The sequence below is a fragment of the Rattus norvegicus genome, chromosome 5 (genome assembly GCF_036323735.1).
Source record: "Rattus norvegicus strain BN/NHsdMcwi chromosome 5, GRCr8, whole genome shotgun sequence".
In the NCBI taxonomy this organism is placed as follows: Eukaryota; Metazoa; Chordata; class Mammalia; order Rodentia; family Muridae; genus Rattus; species Rattus norvegicus.
The window spans coordinates 61,379,225-61,392,531 of record NC_086023.1 but is presented as its reverse complement, the minus strand read 5'-3'; the positions used below and the strand labels follow the sequence as shown (position 1 = coordinate 61,392,531).

Genomic DNA, 13,307 nt, shown 5'->3' with positions numbered 1-13,307 from the left:
CTTTGAACTCACAGAGATCTGACTGACGCTCTGCCTCTGCCTCTGCCTCCCGAGTGCTGGGATTGGGTGAAAGTACCAATAATAATTTGAAATATTTGTTCTAGCATAGCACAGAGAATTTAGTACTATTTTTCTTCTTTTAATCATAAATATTTTTCTTCTTTTAATCATAAATATTAAAGGCATAAGAGCAAACTTTTTTTTACTATTTTAGTCTTTTATTGAACAACATAGAAAATATAAATTACAATTATTTATAAAAATACTACTTTTCAGTGCTTAACATATCATGACTTAGAATGAATATTTTAATTCAAATATTGCTGTTACATTTGCTTTGCAAATATTGTAATAGCTATGATGTCTGACTCTAGTTATGAAGATAATTAAGATATATGGCGACTCTTAGACGTTAGGGGGCCAAGGTAAGAGGTGACAGACAAACATAATCATTTGTGTCAGGATGGGTACATGCAAACCCAGCATTTAGACAAAAAGCTGATGAGCTCAAGCCACATAGAAATACCCTATTTCAAAAACAAATGAACCAAAAGGTGCCCACTAAGAAAAGAGCACACTTTCCTCTTTGCCTTTTGAACTTAAAAATTCAAACCACAGACCTTTGTCCAGGAGAGTCATCCTGGAATCCCTGCACACCTCTAAACTGACTAGCTGGACACAGTGCTAGTGTGATGCCAGCACCATGGGTGCCTGAGCCTCAGTGCCAGACCTCATCCCAAAGCCTCACAAACAAAAATAAAGAAGACTGAGCATTGTGTCCTCTTTGACTAGCTTCCTATGGCAAGCTGTAATACTAAACATCTAAAGATTTTGTCTCAAAACCCTTTTTTAAATGAGAATAAAACATATGAAAGTAGATTTTATAAGGGAACAGATAATAATATGAAATCAAAAAGTAGACTAGATTCCAAAATAACCAGTTAAAATACTCTCTTTTTTTCTTGTGGAAAAATTAAGAAGGGAACAGAAAATCCCCATGGACTTATCAAGTCCCATGCCTTAGATGATGCATTAGTCTCAAATACTAATTGAAATAATAAGATGTGCTTTAAGATGTCTTAAAACCATGCACTATGAATATTGGAAATTTTGTTTGTTTGTTTGTTTGTTTGCTGTAAAAACTAATTTAGATCCTGGCAAGAAATAATTTTCCAGTCATTTGGAAGGCTCAGAAAAATCAGAATTTATTTGAAAAAATTATATCACCATATAATTTTGTATTAAAGTTTTTGTAAATTTCGTAAAATTATTATTAAAGTTTTTATAAGGGACTGTCAAATAAATTTTAAAGTGTAAAGGAGGGAAGAATTTATTGCTAATTTATTCTTTTACACAGACCAAAATTATTAATCCTGATTAAAAAACCTGCATTCAAAAATCTTATTTTCAGAGCGAAAATGGATTTTCTTTCTTTCTTTTTTTAAAAAAAACAACCTAGTTTTAGAGTTGTTTCTATGTAAGTGATTGGTTCTTTAAATATACCACACAAGACTTAGCAAATAAACTTTGTGAAAGATCCTGGGTGTTAAATAATTCACTGAGGCCAGTAAAAGAATGCATCAAATAGGAGATTGAGTTAGCAGACAAGATCAGTCATAAAATTGTTCTGAGAAGAAATACATGGTTATATTCTAATGAATTAATAAGTTCATATTAGGGTGAGGCAAAAAAGAAGTAAGTGGGGCTGGGGAGATAAAACAGTCATTAAAATGCTTGCCATGTAAACAGAAGGATGAGTTCGACCCCCAACACGCTCGTGAAAAGCCAGTATGGGAATACATGCTTGTAATCCCAGCACTGAGGAGGTGGACAGGTGGGTCTCTGATGCTTGCCCTAGATTCCAGTGAAAAATCTGTCTCAGAAAACAAGGTAATCTGATCCTGAGGAGAACCACATCTAATGTTGTCTGCTGGCCTCTGCACACATAGGTGCACATACAGAGACACAAGAAAAGAAGGGAAAAGTAACAGGACTCAGGGAGGGGCTGAGTGTATCTATAGGGTATAGGAGGTAACTTACATTGAAACCCACCACCTAATTTGAAACACTTAGTTTCAATCCAATAGGATTAAAAGAGAAAGGGATGTAGGGTCTGGGGATGTCATTCAGTTGGTAGAGTGCTTATTTAGCACTCCCCAAACCTTGGATTTACTCCCCAGCATCAGATAAATTGGGTCTGGTGGTATATGCCTGTGACCCCAGCCTGGTTTACAAGGGACTGTGTCTCAAAACAGTCAAACATTCTTCAGACAAGAATTTTGATTAATGGTCAAGAAAAATGTTAAGTGTGCAAGAATTGGATTGAAAGGAAACAAGAAATATATGGATTTGGGTTTTGGAAAGGCCTTGCTGTCTTAATAGCAGAATATAGATAGATTTTGATGACCAACCAACTGGAATTTAGGAGCCACAAAGAACACTAGTAGCCAAACACACACGCCTCAGAGGTAAAATAACAGACATTTAGTTTCTAGCCGCTGCTATCGCCACCAGCTCTTTCCTTCCTTCCTTCCTTCCTTCCTTCCTTCCTTCCTTCCTTCCTTCCTTCTTCCTTCCTTCCTTCTTCCTTCCTTCCTTCTTCCTTCCTTCCTTCCTCCCTTCCCTCATTCCTTCCTTCCTTTCTTCCTCCTCTTCTCCTCCTTCTACCTCTTCCTCCTCCTTTCCCTCTTCTTGGGTAAGGCAGAGAATGAGGTAGTGTAAGTCACAGATGGTTTATACTCGGTTAGCTAATAAAAACTTTCTCATTGCTCACATTTAATGTGGAATTTTTTTTTAAGATTTATTTATTCTATGTATGTGGTTACACTGTAGCTGTCTTAGACACACCAGACGAGGGCATCGGATATCATTGCAGATGATTGTGAGCCACCATGTGGTTGCTGGGATTTGAACTCAGGACCTCGAGAAAAGCAGTCAGTACTCTTAACCACTGAGCCATCTCTCCAGCTCCTAATGTGGAATTATTTACATGAGCTTTGCATATGGGTAACATAGGCCTGTAATCCCAGCACATGGGAAGTGGAGGCAAGAGGGACTACAGGCTAGCCTTCACTACAATAGTGAGCCCTGTCTCAAAACTTGGGTTTGGTGGTACATACCTGTAGACCCAGCCCTTGGGAAGCTAGGGTAAAAAGTTAGGGCCAGTCTGAGCTACATAGCAAGTTCTGCACCAGTTTGAGCGACAAAGTGAACCCTGTCTCAAAACCAACAAACCAATCAAAAACTACAAATAATTATATTAAAACCCCAAATATATTAAAGATACTGAAAATGTACTGATATATTGGCCATTTAAGTAATTGAATCCTTTTCTTAAAAATTAAAGGGCTGGAGAGATGGCTCAGAGGTTAAGAGCACTGACTGCTCTTCCAGAGGTCCTGAATTCAATTCCCAGAAACCACATGGTGGCTCACAGCCATCTGTAATAGAATCCGGTGCCCTCTTCTGGTATATAGGTATACGTACAGTCAGAATGCTGTATACATAATAAATATTTTTTAAAAATTAAAGTCTATTTGTAAACATATATCAGACAGATCACCTCAGAGAATCCTTGGACTGAAATGGAGAAAATCAGAGTCTGTGTTCGAAAACGGCCTTTAGGTGTGAGGGAAGTACGCCGTGGAGAAGTTAATATCATTACTGTAGAAGATAAAGAGACTCTGCTTGTACATGAGAAAAAAGAAGCAGTTGACCTTACACAATATATTCTTCAGGTAGGATCTTTCACTTATTGTGTTTCAAACTAATATTAGCAAGTGTGTCGGTTTTTTACTTTATATTTACAGGGTTGTTCTAAAATCCAGTTTCTGGCTCAGGTATTGATTATTTAATGTTTCTTCATCTGATTGCTTATTTATTTTGAGATAGGCTCTCACCCTTGCTAGGACTGAAAGAGATCCAGCTGCTTCTGTTTCCTGAGTGCTGGGACTAATGGCATGTGGCACTGAGGCCAGCTGTTGATTTTTACTCTAAGTTATTGATACCTTGGTCCTTCATTCTTTAAAACTATAGTTAGAAACATAGTTGGAAAGCCATAATTCCTGCATTAGGAAATGAAGCTCTACATGTATTCACTTAGCATGTTTATGTGATTAGCAAAATCAAGGGTACAGATGAAAGAATAAACAGAATTTAAGGCCGATTGCTGAGAGTGATGGTTATATAATTGGTCTCCTTTTCCCCCTGCATTATGAAAAGTGAATGTTTGGGGTTTTGTTTTGTTTGAGACAGAGTGTTCTCTCTGTATAGCTCTGACTGTCCTGGAACTCTCTTTATAGACCAAGGTGGGTCTTAGATTCAGTGATCTGCCAGCATCTGCCTCCTGAGTGCTGTGATTAAAGGTTTGTGCCACCATCACCCAGCTGCCTGTTTGGTTTTGAGTCAGAATATCTCTGTATAACCCTTACTGGCCTGGAACTTGCTGTTTATTAGCCCAGGCTGGCCTTAATGTACAAAAATCTACCTGCCTCTTCCTCCCCAGTGCTGGATTTAAAGACATTATGTCAACTGAGCTTTTTTTTAAAAAAAAAAAAAAAAAAAAAAAACAACAACAACAACAAAAACCTCACCATGTAGCCCTGGTTGTCATAGAATTTTGTTATGCATACCAGGCTAGACTTGAACCTGCAGCTGTCCTCTTGCCTCTTTCTCCTGAGTACAGTATTACAGGCAAATGCCTTCCATGCTCAGCAGGGAATATGAACTTATCACTCTGCTGGGTGTGAGTTTGAAGGCAGCATATGACTCTATAGTCCAGGCTGGCCTGAAGCTTGCTGTAGCTCAAGCTGGCCTTGAATTCATGACTTTCCTGTTGAGCATCCTGAGTGCTGTTTCAGGCATGTGCTCAGGTCTGGAGTGCGTATGATCTTCTGTTTAATTATAGATAATATATTTTCACGTTTAACATATAAAGGTTTAATAAGCTACTGCTCAGATGCATAAAAAATTTTTAAAATATGAAAGTTTGGTGTTGAAAAGAACTTATTCCATGTTAGCAAGTACCCATACACCAGTTCTAATAGAGAAGCAACAAACTCCACAAATGAAAGGAAATCATATAATCATAGTATATTAAGATTTTGGGATCTTAGGGGCTAAGGAAATGGCTACAGAAGCGTAAGGAGCTGAGTTCGGACCCCAGCCCCCACTTAAAAAGCTGGGCATTGTGGCGGATGCTGTAACCCCAGCCCTGGGAGAGGGAAACAAGAGACAGGCTCTCTGGCCAGTCTAGCCAATTGATGAGCCTCAGGTCTACTGAAAGATCCTATTTCAAAAACTGAGATTCAGAGTGATAAAGATGCCCACCGTCAGCCTCTGGCCTTCACATGTGCATGCACAGATATGTACATGTGTGTGCACACCCAAAGATTTTGGAACCCAGAGTTTCTTTTACTCTGAGTCTGCTTTCTTAGTGCGCCTTCATAAACATTCACATTGAACATTCATTCTTTCTCTTGTTCAGTTATAAAACCCAGTGACTGGTAACAAGAAAAACGTGGTGATTAATAGGCTGTGCTAGCAGTTCAGCTTACAGTTCACCTTAGTCAGCTGCGATATTATTCCATTGCAGTAAATCTTTTCACACTGAAGTCAAATTGTTGAAACGTACCCCTTCTTTCAAACTTGCATTGTTCTTACAAAAATTGAGTTTCACAGTGGCATCTAGAGTAATCCAATAGTCTTCCTATGAGCAATAAATTACTAGGGCACTGTACAGCCAACCCAGTCATTTTAACAGCTTCATTGATTGTTGATCAATGCACAGTCTATTAGGTTTCAGTGGGAGATACTTACTTTGAAGACAGTGTAAATGATCGGTTAGCTGTAAGGCTAGTTAGCTTCATGGCTACTGTACCACAGTAATAGCCCTATCTGATCACCATCCACCACACCTCCGTAATGATGCTTCAGTCACAGCAGCTCCCTCCAGGAGGCATCAAGGGCATCTTTCGTATTTTTCCATTATCCCCAAACACAATAACGTTACTCCTTTGTCATTGCCATTGATCAATATTTATTGAATATCCATAGATTCCATGCCATTTTCTCTGCTGTTGAACTTTGGACCTCTGCTCTCATAGGTCAGAGTCCTTATTTGTCAATACTATGATATAAAAATATCTCTTTTTCCTTTCTTTAAAAGAAGTCTGTATTGAACGTGATGCTAAATAAAAGTGATCTCAGTTGTTTAAGTTTTTTTTTTTTCCCGAAACTTGCTTGGGGAGTAAAACAAAATTTGTCTATGTAGTTAAATAACCTATTTTTTCCTATCAAGTATGTCCACCACATACCATTAAAATTTTTATGCAAGCACAATAACTCAAAAAACAAAATTATTTTCCTTTCTAAATAATTTTTTTGTTTTACTTTCTTTTTTGTTTTTGTTTGATTGTTTTATTTTACTTTTATGTTCCATTCCTGCCAAATACCAGAAATTCAATTCAGGGCCTCACTTGTGCTAGGAAAATATTTCACCACTGAGCTACATTTCCAAGCTCTACCCTACTTTCCAATTTAAAAAAAAATTCACTAATTCACTCACTCATCATTCAATCAATCATTCATTCATTCATTCATTCATTCATTCATTCATTCGTTAAGAGCCTGTATCACTACCTAGTGTGCTGGCTTGGTATTTCCTCCGAAGCCGAGGTAATATACTTAAGATCCTCTTTCTTTGGCAACGCCAGCTCAGATGACAGGCAAGTACTACCATGCTTAGCCAGTCCTTTACATTTCTACAGGGCTCTAGAGCTGGCTCAGTGCCTAAGAGCCCTGTGCTCCAGAGGCCCTGAGATCTGTCCTAACACCTGTGTTAGGTCCTCACAACTATCTGTAAGGCCAGTTCCAGGGGGTCCCACACCCTCTTCTACTTCAGTGAGCATCTGGACACATGTGGTAGACACTCGAACACATCAGTTAAGAAGAAATCTGTTAAAGGACTCCGGGATTCACAGGTTCAACAGAAGGCCGGTGGTTTTGTTTCATTTTGGTTTTGGTGTTTGTTTGTTACCACATGTTGTTTGTCTCACTATGTAGCCCTGGCTGGCTGGGATCTCACTGTGTAGATCAGGCCGACCCGGAACTCACAAGATCCACCTGTCTCTGCTCCCAAGTGCTGGTACTAAAGGTGTGTACCACCATACCTGACAGGGCTCTCTTGAATTTCATGAGACAAAAAGGAATACATGCTCTGCAGAAAGGCTCTTCTTGTGGTTATTGGTTGGGTTTTTAGGGAAAGGTAGGTGGGGGGCAAAACAGGATGTTATCCTGTAGCCCTGACTGGCCTCACTCACAGAGATCTGCTTGCCCCTCCCTCCCAAGTGCTGGGATTAAAAGTATGTGCCACGATGGCTGGCCCTGGTTGGTTGGTTTTTAAGACAGCCTCTTTATGTAACCAATACTGATTTAAACTTGTGAGCCTCTTGCCTCAGTGTCTCCAGTGCTAGAATTATGTATGTAGCCTTAGTTCCAATTATTTAAATTTTTTTTTAAAAAATGTACTGTATAGCTCAGGGGCTATCTCTAAGTATAATAATTCACAGACAGTTTGGTTTTTTTTTCCTGTTTTCCATATTTCAAATGTTATCAATAATTTGTGCTTTTTTTTTTTTTTTGAGGCAGGGTCTCTACATAGCCCTGACTGTGCTAGAACTCACTGTGAAAGCCATGCTGTCCTTGACTTAAAGAGGTCCATCTGCTTCTGCCTCCCCAGTGCTGGGATTAAAGCCATTCCTGGCTAATTTGTGTCACTTTTATATACAAAGTGCGTGTGCTACTGAGATGAGTGATGCATCTTCTCTCTCATATGTACATCTGGGATTATAGGCACAGGCAACCAGCCACTCCTACTTTTACTTCATGCTAGGGACTGAAGCCTTGGGTTTTATGCATGCAAGCAAGCATTCTACCAACTACATATTCAGCCCAGATCATTTTATCATTCTTCAGATTCATTCTCTAACATTCCAATGTTTGGTGACTTTGTAAATGGTAAACTTGGCTCTGTGATCTCAGTTTCTTCTCAAATGACCTAATTTCCATTCCAATGTAACATAATAGTTCATAAAACATCATTGAACCTGGGGAAGAGTGAGCCAAACTAAATTTGCCAAAGTGCAGTGTTCTGGATCTGGCTATACAATTATCTAATTAAATAATTACAGGAGGTTCAAAATGGGGCAAAAGATAGGCCTTTAATCTCATGCATTGTGTAGTAACTGTCATTCTCCTGTAGTCAGCTTGAATTTACTAAACTTTCTTACTCAGTTATGTTACCATCATGGCAAACCTCTAAATTATGCAAATATTATAGCTTTTGAATTATTGCTTTGCAGACTCAGTGTAATGAGATTAGCCTGATTTTTTTATTTGTAGCCCCTTCTGTCATATCCAGTCCTTTGCCTTTTTGTTTTGTTTTCCCATTGTTGTCACCTAATTTGACTCTTCCCACTTTACCAATACAAGACTGGAGTCTGGTCACAATCCAGTCTCATTGTGAACTCAGATTAATCTTGCAGTAAAATAGTTTAGGTCATCCTTTGTAAAATTCTTTACTTATCTTCATTGTTTCTGAGTTGTTTCTTCTAACTCCTTTAAGGCTAATGTCCAAGACTTCTAGCCCTTAATCCTAACTCATGATTCTAGCATTGTATTGTTCTTCCGTTTACCAGAGTCCTGTATTTCAGTCATGCTGGATGTTTGGTGTCTTCCTACACAGAACCTAGTTAATTCCTTGTGCTTTCTTTCTTTGGCCTTTTGCTTATACTTCTATCTGTATCTTTCTCCCTCCTCCCATCTCCACCACTCACACTACCACATCCAGTCTCATATCTTTCACAAGTAAGAAATGTTTTTCCATTGAATTATATCCTCCTTCCACTACTGGGCAAAATTTTAATAGAAGGGACTTGAGGAAAGGTGTTTATAGAAACTCTACTTTCTGTTCAGTTTTCCTAAAATTGCTCAAAAATTATAGTTAAAATAAAAACACTGCTTGGAATGCAGTTATGTTGTTAGAGTACTTGCATGAAACTGTGCTTAATCCACAGCACCACAGAAGCCAGGCAGGGTGGTACATTCATGTAATTCTAGCACTTAGGCGGCAGAGACAGGAGAATCAGAAATTCAAGGTCATCCTTGGTTGTATAACTTCAAAGTCAGTTTGGGACACATAAGACTGTGTCTCAAAATAGTAATAACAATAATCAAACAGATCCATTAAAACAAAAATTGTGACTTTTGCTATAGCTAAACACTTAATAACCCCAACTCAGAGTGTCCAGGGCACAGCACCACAGCTATCAGGGTGCATACTCGTTTACGTCATCTTTCTCTTAGAATTCTGCTCCGCACCTTCAGATGCGGGATGGGATAATTCTTTACCTTTCGGCTCCTTCAAGCTCCTGTTACAGTACACACACACACACACCAGCTAACTGTGAATGAATGTTTGTGGAACTACAAGTTAAGCTATGTAACCCACAGAATGAAAGTTGATCCCTAGAATTCACCCAAATTTTCGTATATATTTGGCTTGCCAAGGATGTAAAATAATCTTTATAGAATTAATTTCCTTTCCTAGACCCAATTATATTCATCAGTTTACTTCCCTTGAGAGAACGAAAGTTATTACACTGTAAGAACATGTATAGACAGTGGCAGGAAGCAGAAAAGGACAGTCATTTAACCATTACTGGTTATTCATTTCTCTGAGTTTGTCAGTCAGCTACTTCCTATCGCTTAGAAATGTGTTTAGCCTTTCCCGTGAGTTAATAAAATAGTGGTAGTAAAAATGCATATGTATTGCTATAAAAATCAAGTTTATTTTTCAGCATGTTTTTTATTTCGATGAAGTCTTTGGTGAGGCATGCAGCAATCAAGATGTGTACCTGAAGACCGCTCACCCCCTCATCCAGCACATTTTCAGTGGGTGAGCCGCACCGATTCTTCTCTTCTTTCAGTTCTTTATTCTCCATGAGTCCCATTAATACATGAATGCCTTTCCAGTTCTTTTGAAGTAAATATGAATTTATGCTATGACCTAATGAACTTAATTAGACTATTCTGGAGTCATTTGATTTACTAAACCTTGAGAAATTTGCAACAAAATTTACTTTTACACTAGAGATAGTGTTTCTTGGCTTAATAAAAGCTCTCAATAGCCTAATTTTGTATCTTCAGAATAAAAGATGTAAGAGGTTGTATTTAGCTTGAATTTTGGAAATTCTAAGCACTTGGAAAACTGAGGTGGGAAAATTGACACAAGTTCAAGGTCAGCCTGGTCTACATGGTGAGCTCCAAGGGCCTAGGCCAGCCTAGACTGCAGTGAGAGCTGTCACAAAATAACAAAAGTAGAACACAGAATGCAAAAGGAAAGAAAAGACAAAGTCTCTAGGGTACATAGAAGCATCTTATATGGTAAGTGCTTGTAAGAGACTTGGTAAGTGCTTGTTGCTCTGTGTGTGTGTGTGTGTGTGTGTGTGTGTGTGTGTGTGTGTGTGTGTGTGCTGGGAGTTGAACTCACTGCCTCCTCCATGCAACACAAGCACTCTACAAACTGAGCTACATATACTCTAGCTCAAATGGTCTTCAAAGTCCTTATTTTCTCATATTCAATATGTAATATTATCGGTTCTGTAAAATAATTCCTTTAAGAAAACATAGTTTGGTTTGGGGATTTTTTTACTTTTGTATATATTTTTATATGCTAAATTTCTCCAAGGATCCTTTTTCTTCCTGACTTGTCATTAAACACCTCTGTGTAAATTATCATTCTTTAAATATTTGTAAATAATTCTAATTATTCTTCCCCTAGAGGCAATGCCACTTGCTTTGCATATGGACAAACAGGTGCGGGGAAAACCTATACCATGATAGGAACTCATCAAAACCCAGGATTGTATGCTCTGGCTGCCAAAGATATCTTCAGGCAGCTGAAAATATCCCAGTCAAGAAGGAATCTGTTTGTGTGGATCAGCTTCTATGAGATCTACTGTGGACAACTTTATGACCTCCTAAACAGAAGAAAACGGTACTAGATAAGAGTGAGAAGCCTTTGGTCTGTACATTAGTGTTGGAGCCAGAGCTCCACTGAATCTTTTTGATCACATGACTTTAATGAGAGGCATTTTTGTGAAATAGCTGTCTCTGGCATGGGGTGATCGTTCTCCTCCCTCTTCCCCTTTTCTGTTTTGAGGCTGTCTGGCTGTAGTCTTGTCTAGTGTAGAACTTGCTGTTTTGCCTGGGCAGTCTTGAACTGGTGATCATCCTGAGTCAGCTTCCCAAGTGGTGGAATTTAAGACTTATCACTATGCCCAGCTTGGATGCATCATTCTTAAACTGTTAATTCAGCTAGAAGAAATGTTAGTTATCTGTTAATACCTTTTCAGTGCTGAGGATTGAACCTAGAGTCTTACACATGCTTTGCAAGCATTCTGCCACTGGACTCCATTTTCAGTTCCTACTAATGTTTTTTGGTTTTTTTGTTTTTGTTTTTCTTTTAAAGAATGGTATTATAGTATCTATTAAGACTCCTCCAGGGAGGAGAGGAGAGTGGGAGAATAAAAAAAGACTCCCCCTCTTTTTTCCCTGTGAAAAGATACTTTCAAAAAGTCAGGAAATCAACATGTATTTACATATCTTCCCTTTAAATAATGTTAGTGTAAATTTAATGACAGCTTTCTGAAACTGGCAAAAAAAAAGTCTTTTTCTTCACAGTCAACCTTTTAAAAATATTTATTTTTATCTTATGTATGTGGATATTTAGCCTGCATGTTTGTCTTTGTGTGCATGTTTGGTACCTAGGGAGGCCAGAAGAGGGCATCAGAACTCAACTAGAGTTAGAGATCGTTGTTAGCTACTGTGTGAGTGTTGGGAATCAAACCTAAGTCCTCTCTCTAGAAGAGCAACCACTGCTCTAAATTACATTTGCATTTCTTTATTGTGTAAGCATGTATGTATGTGTATGTATGTAGGCATACATGTGTCATGATGGGCATGTGAAGGTCAAAGGACAACTTGTAGAAATAATTTCTCTACATTCCTAATGCTGTGATCCTTTATTATAGTTCCTCATGTTGTAGTGACTGTAATTTTGCTACTGTTATGAATTGTAATGTAAATATCTGTGTTTTCCAATGGTCTTAGCCATGAAAGGGTGCAGATACCCCAGAGGGTCACAACCCACTGAAATCACTGGTCTGAGGGATGGAATTAAGATGTCAGGCTTAGTGGCAGAACCCACCCACTAACTCACCTTCAACTTTTAACTGTTATCAGGCTTCAGCTTACTACACTTACAACATAACATTAGCCTAGGAATGTATCAGTATGCCTATTACATATGTTTCTAGAAGAAAGGGGTTTTGAGGTTGGGAACAGGTGACTGAAACTGAGTATCTGGCAACAGTTGTGAAGGATCAACTAGCTGGAGGAGCAGAAAGGCGAGAGGAGGTAAAGGACTGCTGTAATAGTAAACTGTACCTGATGCACGAGGGGATGCCAATTAAGTCTGGTGGAAGGCTAAGAGAGCCCCGCAGTGCCTCAGCAAAGGTGTACTAACCTTGATGGAGCTGCCCAGTGACATTCTTGTTCATGTGCTGCAAGCAAACAGTGGGATAGGTGTGGGAACTGTTCCTGTCCCGTCAGGAGACCACAGGACAGGCTCCAGCAGGGAGGGCACTGGTGTACTGAGTAGCACAACTAAGAAGCCAGGAGGGCTGAGACCTGTCACTGCACTGCTGACCATTCCAACAAAAAGATATGAAGGTTTGTCACAGTTGAGAGGAAGTAGAAAGAGTTTATCTCAGACATTGCTACTCTGGGCACTTTTCTCATTCACCTTCTCTGTAATGTTTAAGCCTCCACTTGGCTCAATTATAGCTTTTCTTCCAACCCCTGGAAAAACCCCAATTAAAAGTCTTTTCCGGGCTGGAGAGATGGCTCAGGGGTTAAGAGCACTGTCTGCTCTTCCACAGGTCTTGAGTTCAATTCCCAGCAACCACATGGTGGGTCACAACCATCTGTAATGGGATCTGATGCCCTCTTCTGACCTGCAGGCACACATACATACATATATACATACATACATACATACATACATACATACATACATACATACATACTAAATAAATCTTTTTTAAAAAAAGTCTTTTCCAAGTGGAGGATGTAGCTATGTGGTAGGAACACAACATAGCATGCGTAAGGCCCTGAATTCAATCCTCAGTATGAAAAAAGAAAGGAAGAGAAGAGAACTTTCCCCGGGAATGGTGATTTAGCCCTGT

At 38.9% G+C, this 13,307-nt stretch overlaps 1 protein-coding gene across 3 annotated transcripts in view; it reads left to right on the top strand.

Moving 5' to 3' along the window:
* Kif24 (kinesin family member 24) overlaps positions 1-13,307 on the top strand; it is a 66,805-nt gene that overhangs the window by 31,351 nt on the left and 22,147 nt on the right. For all 3 annotated transcript variants that reach the window (XM_039111402.2, XM_006238113.5, XM_017593713.3), the window contains 3 exons: positions 3,554-3,737; positions 9,858-9,955; positions 10,841-11,056. In XM_039111402.2, the coding sequence (XP_038967330.1) occupies positions 3,554-3,737; positions 9,858-9,955; positions 10,841-11,056 (498 nt within the window). The remainder of the gene's footprint in view (positions 1-3,553; positions 3,738-9,857; positions 9,956-10,840; positions 11,057-13,307) is intronic.